We start from the raw sequence: 23,283 nt of genomic DNA on the forward strand, positions 1-23,283 counted from the left end.
CAGGCGCCGGGCGTCACGCGCCCGTCGTAATGTGCCGAAGCAGCGCGCACCCCGCCAGCTACCGGCCGCCGCCGCCCAGCCCCGCGCCTCACGGGCAGCTCCGCTCCCCCCGCCCCGAGCCCTCACGGCGGTGCGGGAGCTCCCTCCCCGCCCCGCGGCGGCTGCTGCCGGTGGCGGCCGCCCCTTTTGTGGCGCGGCGGTATTAGGAGTCGCGCGGTAGCCATGGCGGCGGTGGGAGCGACTTCTCGCCGTCAGCGGATCCGGCCGGTCGTGGCGGCGGGCGGGCGGGCAGGCAGCCGGCACCCCGCCCCGCCCTGCCCGGCCCGGCCCGGCTCTGCCCTGCCCAGCCGGGCGGCGGCGGCAGCGGCGCCATGGGGCTGCTGGAGCGGCTGCGGAAGGACTGGTTCATCGTGGGCATAGTGCTCGTCATCGCCGTGGCGAGGCTGGAGCCCGCCGTCGGCGTTAAAGGGGGTGAGTCCGCCCGCATCGCGAGGCGGCCGTTACCGGCGGCCGTCACCCGCGCGGGGCGGCCGTTGCCCCGGCCCCCCGAGCCTCCCTCGCGCCTTGGCCGCCGCTCCTCAGGCGGCCCGGGGCTGTCTCGGGGTGAATTCCCCCCGGTAGGCGCCGTGCGAGCCGCCCGAACTGCCTGAGCTCCTCGCGGCGAGAGCCGCCCGGCAGCTGGCCCTGGGCGGACTTGCGGTAGCTGAGCGGGAACTTGAGGAACTCGGAGAGGGGGGCTTGGCGGAGTCCGGCGTGTGACTGGCCTCCCGAGGGGGCAGCTCAGCGCAGAGCTCCTCGAAACCTCGGCTGCTTTCAGCCAGGGGATTTTCTCATCTTGGAGTAAGACACTTGTGCTCTAAAGATGTTTTTTCCATCCCCTTTTACCCCCTCACGGAAGGTGAGGGGAAACGGTGAAAATGCTTCTGTGCAAAATGGTGTTAAGTGCTCACGGTAAAGAAGCCAGAAGGAAGATCTGTCGTCTTCGATGAAATGAAGCCTTTTGTGCTTGTTGCAGCCAGAGCTGATGAAATAGCCAGCGTTACTTTGATAAACAGCGTATGTTTAGGTATACACATAGGCAGTATCAGCTGCTTAGTTTCCATTGTAACTTCAGTTGCAGATGCTCACAGTTCTTAAAAACAGATTAAATTTTATACTTTTTTTTCTGATTGCTTTCCAAAGATTTAAGAAAAGGAAGGTAGAACACTTCAGCAGAATTTGTTCAGCAACTCTACGATACAGGACTGGAGGAAGGATTTAGCTGTGCTTTAATATGCAGAGATTTTTTTTTTTTCTTAACAGCTGAAGTTTGAGGATAGACAGCTCCTCACTGAGGAGCTAACCTTTTTTTTTTTTCTTTTCCTCAGATTCTGGAAAAAAAATAAATTAAAAAATGGCTCTGAAAACTTGCTGTGGCAGCTAAGGCTCCCGTACTTCACAGAGTTCAGAGCAAGCAAATTCCTGCTCTGCAAGGATCCTTTCTTACATCCATGTGCTGTTTTGCATAGGTGAATAGGGCTCACGTGGAGCTTCTTGCAGGATCCACGCTGTGTCTTTAGCAGATCTTTAAGACAAATTTGAGTTTATAGTATTAGGTGGTTTGTCCCTGTCTGTTTGTTTGTCACACTGATTGTTAGCAGCAACGTGGGAAACCCTGTAAATTAGAATATGAGATTGTTTTTCCACAATTTCTTTCCTGCATTTTATTGTGGAGGACTTCAATTTAATTATTCTACTGTAAAGAGATAATACACGTTGACATGGTATTGTTTCTGGGACAGTTAGCTTGAAAAAGCTTGTAAACATTGATAGTAATTGTCGGATGTGTTCCCAATAACAGTATCCCTTTTCTGAAGCCATGGAACCTCAGTGCTCATTTTAAAACCAGAGGAGGGAAAAAAAAAAAGGCGTGTGTGTATGAAAGGCGGTGGGGTGGAAAAAGTCAGCATATGAAAAAAGCTCAAAGTTTGTCATCCTCCAGGGGACAAAACCATGCACTGCAATCTGCAGAGCCCTGCTGAATGACACGGAGGGCCCAGCACCCATAGCAGTGGAATGCTGTGCCACAAATGAAGATTTGTGCTGGTCTCACCTTCAGGGTGCAAACCAAGCCCTTTTTGGCATGCTTCCCTAGTCAGTGAATGTGTCTATTTTGTTTTTTCATGAAAAGAGCTTTCCTGATCAGTCTTTGGCACACAAGATGAAGGGGATCTGTTCTGATTGGAATTCCCTGGGCTGCATGAACGTGCGAGTGCTCTAGTGGTAGAGTTTTCTCCAGTGTAACAGAGTTCAGGCAGTCCAGTGAAAAACCTGTGACAGAAAAATTGGGTCCTAGAAGAACCCTCATCTTATCCAGACCACCTAACCAACTGTCTGTGTGCCCATATGTACATCTTCTAAAAGATTAGAAAAGTTACATAGTTGTCTATATATGTAGAAATTCTATATTTTTCTGTATAACTATTTATAGGATTCTTGTGTTTTTTTTTTGTTTTTTTTTTTCTTTTTCTGGCTTTTCAGTTAGCGTTTTTTTGCAATTGATTTTGCAACTAGCCATGTGCTTTGCTGCAACTTTAACTTTTGCATTTCCTGGCTTATTTTTACATTGTGCTTCATATAGGCAGTTTGTTTTGCCTTTTTTTTTGTACTTAACACACACACATTTCTAGTGCCTCATCAACAAGGTTATTTCAGAGTAGGATTTTTGGTTTAAACGACTTGAGATGCAAGCTTGAGTAGACTCAGTGTACTATCAAATCCCTCTAATTTAAGGATCATTGATGCTGCTCACATCAATGTGTCATTCATTCGAGAGAGCAGAAAGGATCTTCTCTTCTCGTGTGTGGAGTAAAGGCTTGCCTGTTTGCTGCTGCAGTTTTGCTCATCACAATTTATTGTCACTTGCAGAGTTAGGATATTAGTTTGACCCCAAGTAGGCTGTTAATATTTTCTTTTTATTGAAATACCTGGTTGAATGCCTGTAAAAACATGGCCTGTATACTTTTTGCATTTTGTGGCTTTCAAAGTCAAAGGGTATTAAGATAATTCATCACTTTTATAGGAGTACAAAAACTACTTTATTTTAATCTCCTGAAAAAAGAAAAGTATGTAACTATATATACAAATATAAGCTTTTAATATTGTGGAACCCTTGGAGGTGCAGGCATCTGCCCTGGCTGCTCTCACTGCAGCAGTGTGTCTGAAATGTGTTATACTAGGGCTGGGATGAACCATTTTGCCACAGCCCTGTTGTGGGGGAATAACACAGAACTGCATTGCTTCAAGGAGCTCATTGCAAGGAATGACTTGGTTTCCTTTCTGCAGGCAGCCAGACAGGCATGTGTGTTGCAGGGGGGATGTCAGAGGTAGATATGGGAATGATGTAGATACCCTCGTGGAGGGAGCAGCTCATATTTTCATTTCAGTGTATGATTTCAATTTTTGTTGCTGTGGGAGTACTCTGATGACAGAGCCAAGCTCTGAAAACTCCCCCTTTTTCACACTTGCAGAATTTACCCATTAGTGGCCTGTAATCACGGGAGCCCAATCTTTACGACGCCATACCTCACTGGTCACTCACTGATTTGTTTTTATTTAGAAATGAGTAGCATGCTTTCTGTAACTTAACAGTTAAAAACCTATTCTTTTTATTAAGGAGACTTGAATGATTTGATTTTCTGCAGGTATTTTTCTAAACATTCTTACTTTGATGTAATATATGCATATAATTGTCTCTTTGACTATAGTTCACTCTGTTCTCTGTATTTTTTAGGACCCTTGAAACCAGAAATTACCATAACTTACATTGCTGTTTCAGCTATATTCTTTAACAGTGGACTCTCATTAAAAACTGAGGTACTGTAATTTCTCATTGCTTCATCCTTGTTTTGCTTTAAAAGTTTTGTTGCTTTTGATCAGGTTTCAACATAAATGAAATACTTAATTACTGTGCTGTTGTTGATGCTCAGAGAAGGGCCAACAAGAGAAGATCAAAATTAGACATTTATATAATAACCCCTCCTTGATTTCAAGAGATTCTTCACAAGCTAACAAGCGTGTTGAGAAGGAGAGTGTGAATAAATTTCACCCATCCATAAAGACTTTGCTTGATTCTGTAGGGCTTTGACTAAATGGAAATGCTGAGCACAATTTTGAGTGCAGAAGACTGGATCTACACCTGGGGTGCGTCCCAACCCATATCAGGGTGAGACCCAGGAGCACACTGGCACCTGGCTCCTCCTACCATTGCGCATCTGCATTTCCCCACTGCCCAGTTTAGCTACTAGGCAGAAAACTGTGTGAATCCTAGGGTAGAGCTCTACAGGGACCTGGTCAGAGAGGGGCTCTGGGGATTCTCCATGCCTCCGTAGGACATGAAGAGAAGATGTGAGCTCTCTGTGCCCCTCTCCTTCATCTCATCCACTGGTGCATTCTCTAAGACTGGAGAGGCTAGTCACTACAGGGTTGATGCAAGCCAAGATCAATGGCTGGAAGTTAGCACATTGTGTAGGAATAGGACAACAGCTGGTGTCAACACTGAAGTTCTCCTCTACAGGTGTGAGGCCAGTATGTACCTGTATGAGGTCCTGGCGATCTTTTCCTATGGGATTCATCTGTGGGCAGGTAGACTTGAGGTGTCTGTGTGCTGCTGCATAGCACAGACACTGAGACTTGTTCCAGATTTGATGTTGCTCATTTTTCAAAGCGGAACAATCTGTGAGTAAAAGGAGATGAGGGGAAAACCTCTTAGTAATGTATCAGGGAGGGAGGGAGAAAGGGAAATGATGGCTGTGTGCCAAAAAAAAAAAAGGAGGAGTAACCAGAGCTGAAGGGAAACACTGCATGTCTCTGCTGTTCTGGTTTCTTGGTTCCTTTTACTCTGTTGGCTGTGCTAATTGGTGATGCTGTCCGTATGTTGCATGATACTAATGCCTAAAGAAAGCAGCATGATACTGTCCAGAATTGCATGAGCTTCTGGGCAAAGTGGGATATAGATGAATAGCATGCGTTAAACAAACGTTTCTGTACCTGTGTCATGGTTATAATGGTAATATTTCTAATGGTGGCAGTGTGTGAATTGATGGCAGCCCTCTCTTCCTGTGTCTGCGGGCACTGCTGGCACTAGTGCCTGGATAGTTCTGCCTGGATGCAGTAGAAGTGAAGCGAATAACTGTAGTCAATTCTGTAGCAGCTTTTTTTGAGCCTTGTGGTCTTACATGGAAGCAGAAAGAACCATATTATCTATTTGCCTAGAATGGAAATTCATCCTAATGTAAATAGGCTGCAGAGAGGCACTTTCTTCCACAGGGAAGAGGACCCAAAACCACAAAACTTCAGTGGTGTTTTCTGCTTTCAGGGTTAAGAATTCTTGTATACAGAGAAAAACATGTAAAACTTACTTCTCTTTCAGTAGCTTGAATCCTTGAAGCATCATATTTGGAAAGCAGCTCTGAGGGAGGGAGGAATCAGTAGCACAGTCGAAGTCTTTGTTAGATTCTGAATGCTATTGCACCTCTAACTTTCTCCAGTTAAGGTGATAAGACTGACACATCCCTTGGCGATACGTCATGACCCACTTTCAACTTTGATAGCTTTCTTTCATTCTGCAGTTCTAAGATACATAGGTGTCAGTGAAGCCTTTACAGAAGCTGGTGTTTATGTGTAGGTAGCTGATCTCCAGTTGTTTTGGAAGTACCAGTTAGGGGTGGTGCTGCATGTCCAGCTCTGTATTCCAGCAAGAAGCTAAGCCTTCTTTGAATTTCTACCATGGGGGTAGGAAATAAAGAGGAAGAAAAACATTTCACTCATTGTACCTTGTGCTATTACTTTCTAAAATGGGTGTTGAAATCAATTTTTTAATGTTAGGAGGCCAGGTCATTATATTGTTAAAATACTTTGGGGACATGTTTTAATTTTTTATGGTACAACCTAAAGTTGTTGTTAATCAGTTAATCTATCTTTGTAATGGGTTGTTTCTGCTTTTGTCTTGATTAGTTCTTCACCTTCTGTGTGTTCTACCTTGGACAGTACTTTGATTGGAATGAACTAGCGTTTGGTATGCTTTATGAAATGATAAAAAGTTGTGTAAGCTTTAGCTGAGGCCTCCTGAATCTGATAAAATTAGTACTAGCTGATGCTCTTTTTAGGTTACACTCCTGTTTTTATCTGCTGTGAAAGTGCATGCCTAAAAAAATTCTTCACTGTGCATTCAGAAAGCAGTACACAAAATAATTGCCAGCATTTGGGGGAGTCTGTCTGCTCACAGCCTTGTTACAGTTTCAAATCTAAAGAGGTCCTCTTTCCTTTGCAGAAATAGATGGTATCCAGGAATGACAAGAACATTTGATTGCACCTTACCATAATGCTCTTCCAGTTTGCAGCGCCTGGATAGTTTGCTCTTTCCTTGTAGGGCCCCAGAACTAAGTCGCATATTTGAGTTATCCATTTCAGTGAGGAATTTGTAAGGCCACTGAAAACAAGGTTTGCTTTGTTTGAGTTTTTGCCCAGAAGAGCCCACCTGTGACCATCTTAGTGTGACTAGGTGGCACCAGGTGCTGACCGGAGGGAAGCTTGGAGAAGCTCTCTGAAGGGTCTAAATTAGTGGGAAAGACAAGATAACCTGTTCCACCTGGTGTGCAGAAACTGAGTCATAACCGGCAGCTCCCAATGCCATTTCTGAGATTTCTGCTGCTTTGAGTGCCGTGGTGATGGAGGTATTTTGGGATAAGTCCTTGTGGATTGTTTAAGAAGGTAAAGGCTATTTTTTTTTTCCCAGTGTTTGTTCTATGCTGATACAATCTAAGGAATAACTTTTTAAAACATGATCACCAGAGACATTTTAAAGACTGGTAATTTAGGTCTGCAAATACTTGTTCTGCTAGTACAGCATTCCTTCGTGTGCTAGGTTGGCTGTGTTGTAATTGCCTTCCTTGCTCACTGGAACCAGTTATCAACCTTTCCCAAAGTTTTGGCTTGGATTTTGCTTTTGAAAGTATCACACTTCTTGAAAACATCTTTTTTAACGCATTTTCCAATTGTTGTAAAAACAGTAAATTAAGAGGGAAAGTGGGCAACAATGGTACAATACTGAAAGAAAAGAGTATCTTGTACAATGCTGTTGGCTCCAGTGTCTGCACCTCTGTGTGTGTGACATTGCCTAGACTGGGATTGCCGTCAAGAGATTGGTCCACTAGGAGATCTGGGGCCGGAGGTGACGTGGCAGGAAAGGAAAAATAAGCAGCTTTGCTGAAATAAGTCACCTTATTAGTTTTTTTCTCAATTGTATTACTTAAATTTAAAAATACACTTTTATGTAGGTATTTTGAAGTATCTTTTCTTCCCCCATACAGTGTTTCTACTACTAGACACTTTATTTTTGCTTTCTTTTTGAGAAAGGATGAAATAGTGCTACAATGAAGCTTTCTGTAACTCAGCCATGTATGTAAGCCGTGTACAGCTTATGTATGAAGAAAGCCTATTTTTTCATGCGGAGTTACAGAGGTGTGTGCAACAGTATTCTTTATTTAAAAAATGAAGTAGTTGTTTCATTCAGATAACTAAGAACCAAGAGTAGTGATTCTTTCTTGTTAAAAGTGGTTCAAGGTGTACATTTCAAGTCCATGCTGTATGTAACTTTGTGAGAATGGGGTATGAACAGATGTGTAGATTTTCATGGAAGGTTTTTTTTTTTTTTTTTTTTCCAAAACCCAAATTTTGAAGACAATTTTATTCCAAGAAATAAGGGAGGACATTGTGCTGAATTGCTAGTACTTCCAGATGTGTACGTACATCAATGTGCATTTGGAGGATCAAAAATGCAGCATTTGATTGTTTTAAAAATAAAACAGCTGAATAACAATTGTTATTATTAACAAACTCTCTTGTAGCTGAGAAGTAGCATGTGAAGATCTGCTGCTGTATTACTGTACAATACATATATGTATATTTAGTGCATCTGTGGTACCAGACCTAAGATACATGGAGAATCCTAGCAGATCTTGAATAAAAATGCCACCAGTTCTTTTTATGTTGCATTGTTTACTGAAGGGCACAAGTTATTTTGAGAGATAGGAGAAGGACCTTTTCTTCTTGATATATGGGAGCTGAAATGTACAAGGCTTTTCTCTGATACTTGAAAACTCTACAGAAGATTCTTGTAGTGCCCGGAAAACAGAAACAGAGAGAGACATAGCTAACTGAAGAGCATATTGTGTAAGGATACTTGATCTCCTCTCTGGAGAGCTCTTACTGCTTTTGAGGAAAGACACCGTGTAACAGCAACATTTTATTTATTTCCTCAGTCTTCTAATCTGTTTTGCATCTTATTTCTCTGCATTTTATGGGTTAACCGTTGATAAGTTTTCATAGCCTTGGTGTTCTTTCTTAGTTCTTCTACATGAGCCTAATATTTTTGTATGAATTTCCTATCAGTTGGTACAATGAACAATCAAAATCTGCCACTGGATTGTTTTATGTTTGTTTGTTAGATTTTAATTGTAATGTCAGGATCCCTTTTTCGTGGTGTAAAGGAGAATCACATTCTCTGTGGCTCTCTTCAGACTAGGGAAGCTTGAAATCACCCAGAACTACAAGTTTTCCTTCCTCTTGATATCAGCAGTCAATAAAGTAAACAGGCTGTCAGCATAGTTAACAACGGTTTTGAAGCACAGTGCTGAGGCTGCCTGCTGAAAAGCTGTTGTTATAAGAGCTATGGTATTATTGAAGCAGTGGACAATTCTTTTGGAAAAACACCCAGGAGCAGACAGAGCTTTTATGTTGTCTGGGTGTACTTGTTATTAAAGGGGAGATCAGATGATCCCTAAAGGTGCCTTTTTGACATGCGCTGTCTTTCTATTATAAAGATAATCCTAGTTTTAAAAGCACGAATATGGTCTTACTTCAGCTGTTATGACTGCAACTTCCTCTCTTCTTTTTCTTTTGCAGGAGCTGACAAGTGCTTTGATGCACGTGAAACTACACCTTTTTGTCCAGATTTTTACACTTGCGTTCTTCCCAACAGCAATATGGCTCTTTCTTCAGCTATTATCAATCACACCTATAAATGAATGGCTTTTAAAAGGGTATGTGTAAACATAATGGAGTGAACAATATTTGTAGCTGTCTTCTTAAAGGGCTGCTTGTCCTGCAGTGGGTGTTTGGAGAGATATTATGAGCAGATTTTGCTGTTTGCTTTTGTGCTACAGCGCTTTGTTGTTGAAAACAGTACGCACAAAATTATCTTTTCAGGAACCTGGTATCATTTTTAGAAAATCTGGTCAATTAGTTTCATATGGAGAGAGCTTGCAACAGGTTACCTTTTTCTTTCAAAAACACCTCTGAAGTGCTGTGCTGGGTCTCAAGGAAGGCTGAGGGGGAAAAAGAAAACATTCTGAAGAAAACCATAAGTCTGTGAATAAATACTAAACATGCCACATATTGGTATTCTGTTTTGTTTCTAAACAGTCTGTACTGAGCATCTCTTGCACGTGTACAGATAGGGGCTCAGTATTTGCTAAATAATGGGGGAAAGAAAAAAAGATGGAATAAATTTGAGATGAGCAGAAGCTACGCTACCATGAAAACAACATGTTTTAAATCTGTGGTGTAGTCTGCCTGTGTGTGCTTCCAAAGTTGTATTGATGGTTCAGTGGTGCTAGATGTTATGAAAAATCCAAAGAATAAAATGTTTTTTCAGAATCAAAGATAAATACCTAGGACCATGCAGCTGTGCTGGAATGTGTGAATATAAAATCAATTATTTTCGAAAACTACTTTTAAAAATCCCTGTTGTTTCTTAGTGCTTGGTGAAACATTGCTTGGGGAGAGTTCCTTATCTTTAAAAGTTTAATGATAAAGCTCCTTGTGTTTACATTTTTACAAGGCCTGAGCCTAAAAGAGTGTTTTGTTTTGAAAAGGCCTTCTCCAGGCCTTCCACCAAGAGTGAAGTGGTCTAAATGATATTGAGAAGACGAAATCTGAGACAAAATCACTTAAAAGTACTTAGTTTTGCTTAACAGTGTTAGTACATCAAGCTAATAACAAGGTTGCAGAGAATGTTAATTTGTGTTTTTCCTCAGCCAGAATAGAGAAAGGATTTTCCATAGTGACAGTCTCAGTTTCTGAAGTGCAAGGTATGAGAAGGTTTTTTGCTTTTTCCTCTTTTCAGCACTTCTCATCCCATCTTTCCTGATGGCTCGAGCCACTTTTGTGCTTAGTATTTAAGGGAAGTGAGCTTTTATGTGCACAAAAAAAAACTCCATGTAAAACTACAATATATATGTATGGCTATATATGAAATAATATAATAATATAGCTATATTAAGGAAAAAAAAGAGTCCTTGCTACACATGGAGTCTAAACTAGCCTAATTTTTCATGTTGCCATGTTTTGTGTTACCAGTGAGCTAGTACACTTGTTTCAAGCTGTCTTGCAAGCACCTGTTCCTTGAGTACTATTTCTGCTTTGGCCACATCTTATCTTAGTACAGTAAATCTATTGTGTTGAGATTTCTTTTAAAGAATGGTCAGATTGGAAAGTTTAATGAAGGGTTATTTTGAAAGATAGCTTTCTTGATAAATACTGCTTTTTGGGACACCGCTTAGACTACTTGCTATTTCATGGCACTGAACACATCCACTGCAACTGTACCTTCAGTGCTGTCTGTTGGAGAAGCTATTCAGCTCTGTTCTAATTAGTTAAAATAACTCATTTCAAAGCAGATACTCACACATATACATATGAGTACGTGCAAGTAGACTGAAGAGAAGAAGTGAGGACTGCCTGTACTTTGCCTGCTCTATATATCTAGAATTCATCGTAATGCCCCACAGCTGCAGTTTTTATTCTCTAAAAATACTGAAATAACCAAACAAAAATGGGGTTTGGCAAAGTTACTTCCTCATCGTGTATGTTTATCACTGTTTTAGTGGGAGCTGGCTGATCACCCTCACAAAGGCCTGGGAAAACAGGCATATGCTCCCGAGAGTGTTCAGCTCCCTTTTGGCAGGGTGGCACACCTGGGGACTGTAGTTCTGCTCTACTCTCTAGACAAGGTTATGCTTAAAGGGCACAGTCAAGCCCACAGGTAATTCCCTGCATTGCTTCAGAATGAGTGGTAGATTCTCCCATCCTTCATAACAGTCTATTTTGCTGTGCTATTTGAGAGGCAAATTCAGATGTTACCGGCTTTTCATCTCTGTTTCTACAGTTTTGTTTTGTTTTTCTCTGTGTCTGGGGTGATATTAGGAGGTTTGTTTTGCAGTTATTTTGAAATATATAAAATAGAGGAGGAACTGACATCAGTAAGCATCTTTGAAGTTCATTTTTTTGTTAACTGACTAGATTTTGCAATGACAGGATCTCTTTGAAAAAGAACATGATGCAGCTTATTAGTGTTTGCGCAGGCTCACCTCTTCTACTCTTAGCATATAGCATTTCCAGCACCGTTGGTAAGGCGTGAGATGCAAAGTCTAGTACAAGATACAGCTTTGGTAGTTACATATCTGAAATACGTGAATTTGGAGCTTAGTACTCAGCTGTCTGCAGTATATCAATAGAACAGGTATTATTTATTGCCCTTCAGCAAGGGTTTAGACCCCTGATGTTAGTGCTTATAACACTGCCTGAATGAGTGGAATATTTCAATTTTTTGGTGGTCTGTAATAATCTGTTGGCTATTAGAAGAACTAGTTTGTATATTGCTAGTGTTGCATATAGCTAATATAAAGCAAGAAAAAAAGGTGGTCAGGCTATTTACATGAATGTTTCGATACACATGAATAAAAGTATTTCCATTTAGTAGACTAGTGGACCAGGACTTTTGTAGATAGATATTTTCCTATAATGGTTATTTAGAACCATAGCTTGATAATGCTTTTTATTTTTTAATTCCAAATATATTATTAAAAATTTGAGAAGGTTCACAGAGATTGTGTTATTAAACCTTTCTCCTCTTACAGTGTGGAAAATCCCTGTCAACTGACATGAATACACTTGCACACATTTCATACCTTTCTGGATAACTTTGAACTTTAATCCACCCTTATTAGTGCAGGTGAGAAGTTCAAGGAGCTGACTGCCAAGAGACCACATAGGAAGAGGGATAGTAGTATTGCAGCTGATAGAGGGGATGGATATCAGAGTCACCATTTGTTCATCTGCTGTATATTTTTGTATATATTTGGGGGGGATACACTAAACTTTCCAGCCCATTTTTTTCCTGTGTTTCTCTTTTTTTCAATGTGAGCCTATCCTGCCAAGCACTGACAACTCCTTGCTTCCATAGACTTCGCTCTAAGCTGGAGGTCCTATGTACTTCCAAGGTGGTGCTTGGCAGTTTGTGGGATTGAATTTATATAATGCTTACATTGGTTGCCTTTTTCCTTTTCCAGTGTCTGTAGCTGACTGAATACTTTTGTTGTCATTTACCCTTTTCTTCTATTTAAGCTGTTTGTATTTTTGCAGTATATCAATTGCACTGTAATATGCTCCCTGTTGTTTGGATTTAGTGCTTCTGTTTGCTATAGCTTTTTGACACTGCATTTCTTGGGGATGGACTAACATAGTTACAAGTACAACGTAGGTCACCACTAGTAATTGTGTTCTGAACTAGAATACTGTCTCAAACTCCAATACTTTAAAAACATAATTAGATTCCATGTTTTGGGGAATTCACAGATCATTTAATTTCCTGCCTTCCTGTTCCTTCTAACTCAGCACAGGTGGTACTTCCCTCCTCCACCAGAAGGCACAGGTGGTACTTCCCTCCTCCACCAGAAGGATTATTTTACTTAAGTTAATTATAACCTGTTGTGGTATGTTCTTGTTTTTTCTCAATACATGTATAAAACAAACCAGTTTTGTAATACCCACTTTTTTGTGGACTGTATTTAAAACAAAAGAAAGCTTACAAATTTCTCACTTTGCAACAATATTTACTATATACATTGGTAATTTTGCAGCACAAACAGTGGAAGAAATGACAGATGATATATTTTAGACTTCTAAAATGTTGGATAAAGTTATTGACATTTCTATTAGTGGAAATCAAATGACTTTACCACGAAGTGAAAACATATATAAAAATATAACGTTTGATGGCCTCTTAACTTTCAGGAAATAAAAAGCTTAATTGTGATATATATATTTTTTGTAGTAATGGCTGATGGAAAACAAAGTAGTGGAAACCTAAAATAGTGGGCATGGTTCTTCTTGTTCTTGCACTTCTTAGTAGTCAATGTTTTCATCACTAAACAGTTTTTTTTTTTTAAGAAGGTAAGCATTTGCATCCTTTTATTCTTTTTTTCCAAATCGATACCTGCATCTCAGCACGCTACAGACTTAATTACATTAGGACATATGATGCAGTTATCTTTGAGATATATGTGTAGATATATTTGTGAATAGTAAATATAGTGATGTGTATAGGGAAATTAAGTTGCAGAGAGATCAAGCGTTTTTTAGTAAATGGTGATATGACTCCTCGGTGTGGTGTTGGTGAGAGAAAGCATAGAAATCATGCCAGCTGGTACAGGGCTGTAAGTGCAGTGCAAACTGATTGTGTTTGCTCAGCTATGTGGTATTTTAAGATTTTACCTTGCATAGTATTTCCACCTGTGAGGAACATTATGTTTCTTTTTGTTGTTTTCAGCTTGCAGACTGTAGGCTGCATGCCACCTCCTGTGTCTTCTGCAGTAATTTTAACCAAAGCTGTTGGTGGAAATGAGGTGAGTTTTCATTTTGTTCAGGAAAGTGTTTTTTTTTTTTTAACAGAAGTGTGAAAAAATAGTTATTCATTTATTATGAACTTGTGTGGCAAAACACTAACTGCAGTGTGATGCTGTTGTGGTTTGTGAAAACTTCTTGAATTAAAGCTTGGGTATTGTGTTGGTGTCAAACAAAGGAAGTAGCAATGCGTTCGTTACCTGATGGCGTTGGTCAAGCTGAGAGAAGCTCAATTTTCTGAGGCAATAGAAATGTTTCTGATAGAAATTGGTATTAGCATCTTTCTGCTTGTTGTTGCTTTGTAATTCCTAACCGTATAATGTTTGTATGCTGTGTACTGGTTATCTCATAGACCACTAGCATTTTGGAGGAAGAAATGTCCTTGCAGTGCTTGTCTGAACAGTGTCTATTATTAAGGGACCCTGTAGTAGGAGTTCCCCAAGCTAGAAGCTGCAAATGTAGCAAGTGAGATGATGGAGACACAAAAATGAATTTGAATCCTATAACGTTGTTTGAGACTGCATGAAATTAAATTTTTGGGAGCTCAGGGTTCTTTGTCAGTGATGTAATACAAAGTTCTCAACAGAAAGGAAATGCTGGAATTGAGGTTGTCTGTGGAAACTCAGTTTGGTCACATTGTTCCTGCCTTAAAGTGGCATGTGCTGTCATTTCAGACTGTTTCTTTCTCCATAAAATACAATTTTTAGGAATACCAGGTAGCCAGTGTTTAGGAAATGAATGCAAGTGTGATAATTAATAAGGTTCTTTCCTTTAGATCTGCTTCCTTGTAACTGCAGAAGCTGGATGAAACATGCTGCATAAGGAAGGGAGAGAAAAACCCTAGAAGAGGTTGGTTTCAAAGCTAGGATTGTTGTGGTGCTGTTCTGGACTCTTAGAGCCAATTCTTAATTCAGTGATAGAGCTTCTGCATGAGGTTGGGTGAACTGCATTTTTAAAATATGGCCATTAGGTGTGTACTTCTCATTTTCTGAGTTCAGACTCTTGGGACCGATTAGTGTCAGCTTTGAAAACACATGATAGCACTGAAATAGATTGAAGTTGTACTTTGTACTGACAAAGTGCTGTTTAATTGCTCTATCCTCTGAAGAGGGACCCAAAGCATCTCAAGTCAAGCATCTCTAATTATGGGCAATCCTGATGCACATTGCTGTCTCACTTTGCTACCTGAAAACAAGGATCTTAAAATTGTCTGATGGAGGTGCTGTGAAGTGGATTAATTAGTGTAAAGAAATCATTCAGGTACATCATAGTGAGCAAAAGAGAAAAAAGTTTTCTAGTTGTGATTCTAGATCTAGGTGCTGTAAATTATAAGATGCCCCATAGTGAACAGTGAGGATGAAATGAGCTATCGAATGATCATTCAGTGTTAGCAGTGTCAGTCCTATCCTCAGAACAAGGAAAAGATCCTCTGGGGAAAAAAAAAAAGGTGTGATTGGTTAGTGGAAGACAGTATCATAAAGCATCTGTGTGTAGGAGTGAGAGAGATGCTTTCATTTCTTGATGATTAGAGTTTACTTTGATATGGTAATATTCTTTTGGTGCAGTGTATGTGTCAGTTTTTTATACCAGCTGAAAACCAGACATTCTATCATGGGAAGCTCAGGTTGTAATTGTATACGTCATGGACAAAGTAAGCTTGAACCTCTAATTCTTCTGTACTGAACTGGTGTTGGAGGAACGTAAAAGTGCATACCTTGTTAGTGATTTTTACAGATAACTGTTGACAGCAGAGGCAGAGTGAGTCAAGAATTAGGTCTTTGGACCTGTGAGTTCTCAGTCAGGCTCTAGGAAGGTAGGACATGAGTTGGACTCTGATTCATGTGGGTCCCCTTCCAACTTTGGATATTCTACGAATGTTTGCAAAAGAGAAACATCCTTTAAACATGTTTGCTGTAGGCGAAGTGTGTGGCAAATTTATTGCTAAAATTGAGCAAGTTTCCAGTGCAAGCAGGTTTTTGAAATATGATGCTTCTCTGTCATTCATAATATTAGTTTTTCTTCTGAAGAGCAGCAAATCACATCCTTTGTGCTAGGGGAGAAGAGCCTGTTATCTGTCCTTGCCACATTTCACCTAAGCTGTTGCTGATACCTTTCTCTTTATCACATGAGCAGAACAATGCGCTTTTTTTCCCATTTTAATTTAAATCAATTCTCATGCATGAATGTGGGAGTTGACTAGAAATATAAGCGATTGTACTGTGAGAGCATTTGTTCTTAACAATGTCCCTTAAATTGCCTTTGCTTCATCAGGTGTGCTTCCGCAACCTGAAGAAATTGATCTGTCTGAGGGTGTATCTACACTGCATAATGTAATATGAAGATAAATGAGCTTGCTCAGAGGCAATATAGTGAGGGAGCACCACAAGAGCTAATTAGTCTCAGAAGTGTCCTGCCGCTATAGAGAGCAGGCACACCCTGAATAAGTGCTGTGTAGACCTCTGGATTTCTTGAGAGACAGCATATGGCAGTTATGGTAGTTGACTGTGTACAGAGGGTTTTAGGTTTTCTTTATTTAAGTAGCAGTGACTGTTAAATACCAGTTTGGACTTAGGTAATTCCTATGGAGGTATCAGGCACTGTGGTGTGGTGGGGCAAGTTTTCAGGTGGGGCTGAGACATGGTTTCTATTTTCAGCTCTGTTATTAACCTTTTGGGTGAAACTGAGTGGGGTATTGTGTCTCTGGGGTTAGCAGTAATGGGTACTGGCAACTTCTTTGTGGAGTGTTTGAAGATCAGTGCTGAAAAGCCTTATGTAAGACTCGTTACTCTGGGAACAGGTGATTAAATATTTGGTCAAGTGCTTAGAAAGAGTCTACATCATTAGAAGCTGCTTCATATCAGCTGGATTTTGTTGTATACCAATTAGAAAATTTGGTTGTGAGATGCTAAAATTGAGAGTTTTGGTAATTTTACAAGGATAGTTTTTTTTAGTTGATACATGCCAGAGGGCAGCAAATAAAATGTTCTGCCTTTGCTGGCTAAGGAATTTGTGATCAGCAAAGGTAATACTAAGAATTCTCATTAAACGGTTTACTGTTTCAAAAGTTAGTGTTCTGGGATTTTGGGTAAACCCAGGTAAACTAAAAATCTTTTATTTAACTGTCAGTGTTTAATAGCAACTATACAATTTACCAGTATTGGCGCCTTTGCTTGCTGTAGCTGTGGCATTAAGGTGGGGAGAAGCATGCTGTTGTGATAGAGGCTTCCAAGCATTTTAGTGTTTGAGCATGGAAATTAACATCTTCAGCTAGCTCTGATATGTGAGTGATTGGGGGGCTTGGGGGACTGGAAAGAGCTTTCTTCAAAGGTCATAGGAACTATAGGAGGAGAAAGATCTCTGTAGCTGTGTAAGGGAGAAATGCAAAGAGAACAGATAAATAGGCTGAAAAACAGTAGCAGAGTTTATAGGTGTGTTCACTTTTTTTCTGCTGTCAGTGGAGGAGAAATTCAATGTTGGCATTAGAGTGGAAGAACAGAAGATTGTGGCTGCAAAGAAAATACTGGAATGCCTAGTTCACTTTCAGTACTGGTTGTTAAAAGAGACTGAAGACAGGCTTTTCAAATCTCATTTCCTTACATATCACCAGTGATAGCAGCAGCAGCAGCAGTGGAAGTGTTCAGCTGTTCAAGACAGTGTCTCCAGCGCTTCAGAATAACTTGTGTACCACTAGCGATACAGGTGCCACATCTTGGAAATACCTGACATGCAGCACTGCAAGGAATTTAGCTGTGGGAGATGGAAGAAGAGATGGTGGAGATCAAAATATCTGTTGAAATATCTACCTACATAATCCAGATGAGTTGCGAGCTGCTATTCTGTCTTGAGAGGTGTTGGCAAATGAGCAATGTAAGTGGTAGGGGGAAGCCTTCTGTGCTTACTGAAAATCTTGGCTTTTGGAGGAGGAGGAAGGTTGTTAATGGCTACTCTTTCTTCTCATGGGGTGGAAGTAAGTGTTCTTGCTGTGATGAGTGGAAATAAAATTTGTGTCTAGTAGGGCTACCTGTTGACTCAGTGACCTATTCTTGGGTTTCCTCAGCTCATCTCCCTGATCTCTGTATGTGTGGATTGTTCTTTGAACTCTTTAAATTCTGGTTTCTTCTCTCCATTTCTCCCTCTAGCTCCTAATTTTCCATCATTTCTCATGTGATCTCTTCCTATATGTGGTTATTTCCGTTAACTCTGCAAACAGCTTTCTTAAATGGCCCATTCCTAGCTTTTGTTGCAAATAGACTTATTTCATCAGTAAAGCCTATGTCAGGTACAGAATTTAATTTTGTGCATATCAAGCTTATTTGAACAACAACAACAAAAGTTCCCTTTCTCATGAGACCTCAGCTGGAGCACTGCATTCAGCTCCGGGTCCCCCAGCATAAGAAGGACATAGACCTGTTAGAGCAGGTCCAGAGGAGGGACACAAGGACACAATGTTGGAGCATCTCTCCTATGAGGAAAGGCTAGGAGAGCTGGGGATGTTCAGCCTGGAGAAGAGAAGGCTCTGGGGAGATCTCGTAGTGGCCTTCCAGTACCTAAAGGGGGCCTACAGGAAAGCTGGGGAGGAGGGACTCTTTGTCGGGTAGTGTGGTGATAGGACAAGGAGTAATGGCTTTAAACTAAAAGAGGGTAGGTTTACGTTAGATATTAGGATGAAATTCTTTACTCTAAGGGTGGTGATACACTGGAGCAGGTTTCCCAGAGAAGCTGTGGATGCCCCATCCCTAGGGGTGTTTAAGGCCAGGCTGGATGGGGCTTTGGGCAACCTGGTCTGGTGGGAGGTGTCCCTGCCCGTGGTAGGGGGTTGGAACTGGGTGGGCTTTAAGGTCCTTTCCAACCCAAACCATTCTGTGAATCTTTGTACACTGGTAAAAATAAGGAGGTATCACCATGAACAATCAAAATCTAATTTTTAATTTTGTGACATTTTCTCATTTACTTAAATATTTCTGCCATCAGTAATGTTTATGAAATCTCATGATTTGTGAAGAGGACAGTCTTTGCTAGTTACAAAAATTGGAATGAAAAAAATCAGAAGGCCTCACTTGTGGTCTTAGCTCTTGTTGAGCCATGAAGGGTCAGAATTTGAATGACATTAGTGTTTGACAGCACCAAAAGCTGCTAGGCATCTTTGAAAAAATCTTGTAGTTTTTTCAATGAAATTATAAAACCTATTTCTTTAAAAGTCTACTTCTAACTATCCATTTCTGCAAGAGAGACAAATAAATGTCAGCATTTCAAGGTGCTGTAAAGACAAACCTACTCAGAGCTTGCAGATCCTCAGACAGAAATGCTGTAGAAATGCCAGATACTACAACAAAGTATTCAGACAGCTAATGTCATACTCTCTTTAAGAATCACAGTAATGAAGAAAAGAGGTTGACAATTAAATCTATAAGTCTATTATCAGTTTGGGAGGAAAAAACCATTTGTGATGACTTTTATGGCAACTTAATGGCATATTTTTGAAAAGTATAACAACAGGCAAGAACTGTGATGCAATTGTACAGATAAATCATGGCAGACAGTTCATTTTATTGAAGAATACTTTGGCTATTTTGTTATCTCCTACACAACAAAGCTATTGATTTTTTTTTTGTTTTGTTTTGGTTAAACTGTAGCTTATACAAAATCTTTTAAGGTGGTGTTTTTTTTTTTTTTTTCACGTTCCATATGGGTAGCATCTTTCCAAAAGGATGTTACGGCTTTTGTAAAATTAAGTGTTGCATATGTATGGCAAAATTTTGAAATATACAATAGAATATAATGAAGAAAGCTATAAACATATTTCCAAAGTGAGATATGAAGTAAGAAGAAAGTTCTAAGAGTGATTTTTAAATTTATTTTTATCAAGCAAATGTAGACCATAAAACTTAATATAAATTTTAAAGGACCACAGCCAGCCTTTCTGGAAAAGAATTGGGGGAGAATAGTAACATTTTGTTATTATTGCCAACTATTTGTTGGCAAAAATAAAAACATGCAAGAAGTTTAACTATTTTAAAGAACATTTAAGTTCTTTCTGAGAAGTAAACACTGGAAAATTCCTCTGTTTTTGAGTATTTTGTTTTGTTTTGTTTTTAAGTAAAAACACAAAGGTGAACCCCTAACAGTGCTTCAAAGTCACAGGAAAGATTGATTTCTCTAAAAATATCCAAAGTTCTTTGAACTGTGTATATATGTACATTAACCTTTAAAAAAACCTGAAATGAAAAAAAAAAAGAACAAGCTCTAATGGTTTGTGAGTCATACACTGCACCAGCATACCAAGAATGTTTATCCTTGGAAGGTAACACATGAACATTATGAAACAAAATTGTTTTAAGATCTTCAAATGAACTGTACGTGTCCTGGTCTTTAGTTGTCTTTGACAATATAGTTTTTTCTTCTCTAAATATAAGTGAAAACTTGCAACAACGTTATCTAAAATTTGATTTCTAAATAGCACTTAAAAGAGTAATAGATAATTTTTAGGTTTTGTTTAAAAACAATAGAATGAAGTGACAATCTTTTAAAATTTAATACTGTAAAGGGAAAAACCTGTGATGAAAATTTTTTATTATTATTTCCTAAGTAATAGATTTTGTCTACCCATGTAGACTAAGTACTTCTAGATGAGAATGTAACTAATTCTGCTGATACTACAGTGAAGTCTTTGGGAAATGTCTGTAGGTGTCAGAGGACAAATTTAGGGAAAATGTCTGTACTTCACATGTAGCAGTATAAAGAAATAACTGTAAGCATAAGCCTTGTATGTACATGGGAACTGTTGTGCTATTAAATTCACCCACTATATTCTAGTATTATGGTCTAATTTTTTATGTATCCTAAGAGTTTACTTTTCTTTTATCATTACTGTGCTTTGAGCAGATGGTTTTTATTGAACTATTTATTGACACTTAGGGTTTTTTCTTCCCTGAATAGTGAGTGCATTTTATATCCATCAATGCATAGGAGTAGCCGAAATTATTACTTACAATATGAATTTCATCACTATAATGCGTCCCAGTCACACAGCTCCATTAGATATCTCTGGAGTTCCTCATCATCTCAAGTCTTCTGTAACCTTAAAACGATTGTGGATTTTTTTTTTCCTTCCCTCACTCATTGCTCTGCTTTCATTTATCATGAGTAGTTCTAATACAGATCCACTATTACAACAGTTCAGAGCAGATGGGATTTTCAAAGGTACTCAGCACTGCTCTTAATTCAGTGGAAGCAAATTCAGCCTAATAGTGGGACTTCTGAAATCCCCAAATCTGAACGTGTCACCTTCAAATTCTTTGCATCTGTTTGTACAAAGTTTCAGATTTTGCTGACACATTTGACAAGGAGCTCTTTTACTACAGTAAGGTATCAGTGGATGAATTAGACTTGTGATATAGACTTGTGAAAAAAGAATCAATTTTATTCCTGGTTGCCAGTACTTCTAATGCAGGGTCTTTTCATGTGGCTCATAAGGTGATCAGTGGAAAAAGCCCTTCTCCTACGCTCCTGGGAGCCTGGAATTTTTTCACATCATCATGCATTTCTGGGATTGTATTTTATGTCCCTTACTACTGGGTTTAAAACCGATTGATCTCTGTTCTTCCCTCTTCCTCACGTTAGCTCTGAAGAGATCAGGCAGATGGACTAGATGATGTTTAAGGCCCCTTCCAACTGAACTATTCTATTCACCAAGTCACTGTGAGGGCCCTGTTTCTATCCCCGTGTGTGTTTGAAAAAAAAAATCTGTTCCACTGAGGTCACAAACCAAATGTAAGATGATAGGCAAAGATGCCGTAGAGCAAAGAAATGAGGGAAATGCAATAAAAGATACTGCATCTTTTAACTGCATAACATTATTTACTGCAAGATGCGTGGCAGAACTTGTAGGCTGTGCATGTTCAGCCTTCTCAAATCTGGGGTGCTTGTAGCAACTGTGCCATAACCTAAAATGTTGTAAAAAAACCTGTTTAAATTCTGCCAAACTGCCTGGACTGTGTCTGGAAACTACCTGGAATTCTCATAGTCATGTGTTTTTTTTTTTTACTGTGTTTGCTCAGCCATCCTAGATTTGTCTTTTTAAGTATTTTCAGAGGCCTTGCTGTCACTATTCTACAGGGTGTGACCATGGAAATGAGATTTTTTTTGGTTATTTTTTGTCTGCTATGGGACATTCAGTGTACGTTTAAGCTGTTCACAACAGGACAGAAAAAGGATGTTGCTCTCATGCTTGACAGAAATGGCTTTTTAAAGCAAGGTGGTTTTGTATTTGTCTTGATCTGCAGGTTAATTCACTGTAAAATTGTAGCATGCAAGAGCTTCCTTTATTGAGCAGGGAGTGCTGTATGAAATGCATTGCCTTTGCAAAGCAAGGATAGGCACTGTTTGAACAAATCAGTAATGTTCTTATTAAAGTATTTACAGAGAGTGGGGTCTACTGCCCTGCTAAAAGTCAGCTTGGTTTTTAATCTTTATAGCTGTTTGAAAGAAATTGCAGATCTTTTACTGGTGAGGTAAGTATGTTACTCTCCCTTCCACAGCCTTTAAAACAAAAGACCATCTTTTAGCAGAGTGGTGGAGACTGGCAATACTTACTCTAAAGTGACAGCTTCAAAAAACTACAAGAGATTTGTTTGCAGTGGAGTGTCTTGTGGAGTCATAATTCCATTGAATGCCTGCACGATGACAACATTCACAGTACAGGGGTCATTTTCAGTGGTTACCTTTTGGCAAAGCAGTGCGGTTTGCTGGCCCTGAATCCTGGGGACGTGCTGTGTTCTGGTTCTGCTGTCCCTCACCTGGTGGCTTGCAAAGCAAACGCTAATTTAATATTAAGTTTCATTTAACGATAAGTGAAGGGCTTAGATGTTGCATGTGTTAGGATTGGTGTTAAATTACTGATTCAGAAGACAAACTTTACAGCTTTGTTGCTTGTGTAAATGGTTTATTTTCCACAATGAACAATAAAAATGGTTCCTCTGACTTCTATTAATGTGCCCACTTGTCCATGTGGGCCTGGACTCTCTTGCATGAAGGGATGCTGCTGCAAATGGTTTAGCATGGTGGTTGGTGGCCTCAGCTTTGTGACTAAATGAAGGAATGTGTTTATAAGATTAGCTAAAGCTAATATGCAACAACATTAGTTGTCAAATATGGTATTAGTTCAGTATTTCTTTCTAAAAAAGAACATTTGAAATGATTATATATAGAACGTTGCTAACATTTTGAAATCTCAAAAATACCTTTTATGTAAGATTGCTTGCAGCTCACTGCAGATAAACTGAAATCAAACTTGTCTATTGAGATAACAAACTGCCCTTAAGAAATATCTGTAGTGGATTTAGTCAAAGATAGCATCATGGTTCTTGAAATTTGCAAGTTCTGAACAGTGACTAGCAAAGAGATAATGTTACATTGCTTCCCCTTCCTTATATCTGTCATTTGCTTGTTAAAATCAAAACTTGAGAGTATTTCACTTGGGAAGGTTTTTGTTTCTACTTAAGCACATTTTTAGCTGGTATGAGTACATTTGCATAGTGGCTAATAGTAATATATAGGAAAGAA

General features: G+C 39.6%; 1 protein-coding gene across 13 annotated transcripts in view; it reads left to right on the top strand.

Annotated features, from left to right (window-relative positions):
* The first annotated feature begins 303 nt into the window (after positions 1-303).
* The window catches only part of SLC10A7 (solute carrier family 10 member 7), a 148,642-nt gene continuing 125,662 nt past the window's right edge, over positions 304-23,283 (top strand). For 7 of the 13 annotated variants that reach the window (XR_007708167.1, XR_007708166.1, XR_007708168.1 and 4 more), the window contains exons 1-3: positions 304-471; positions 3,773-3,855; positions 13,649-13,724. Coding sequence is in view for 8 of the 13 variants with exons in the window: in XM_035549966.2 (XP_035405859.1) it covers positions 372-471; positions 3,773-3,855; positions 13,649-13,723 (258 nt within the window). In the remaining 5 variants the exon portion in view is untranslated. Of the gene's footprint in view, positions 472-3,772; positions 3,856-8,943; positions 9,081-13,648; positions 13,725-23,283 lie in introns of all 13 variants that reach the window. The other 6 variants (XR_007708165.1, XM_050710242.1, XM_035549923.2 and 3 more) reach the window with 1 other exon arrangement.

Source organism: Cygnus atratus, chromosome 4, assembly GCF_013377495.2.
Source record: "Cygnus atratus isolate AKBS03 ecotype Queensland, Australia chromosome 4, CAtr_DNAZoo_HiC_assembly, whole genome shotgun sequence".
NCBI classification, from domain to species: domain Eukaryota; kingdom Metazoa; phylum Chordata; class Aves; order Anseriformes; family Anatidae; genus Cygnus; species Cygnus atratus.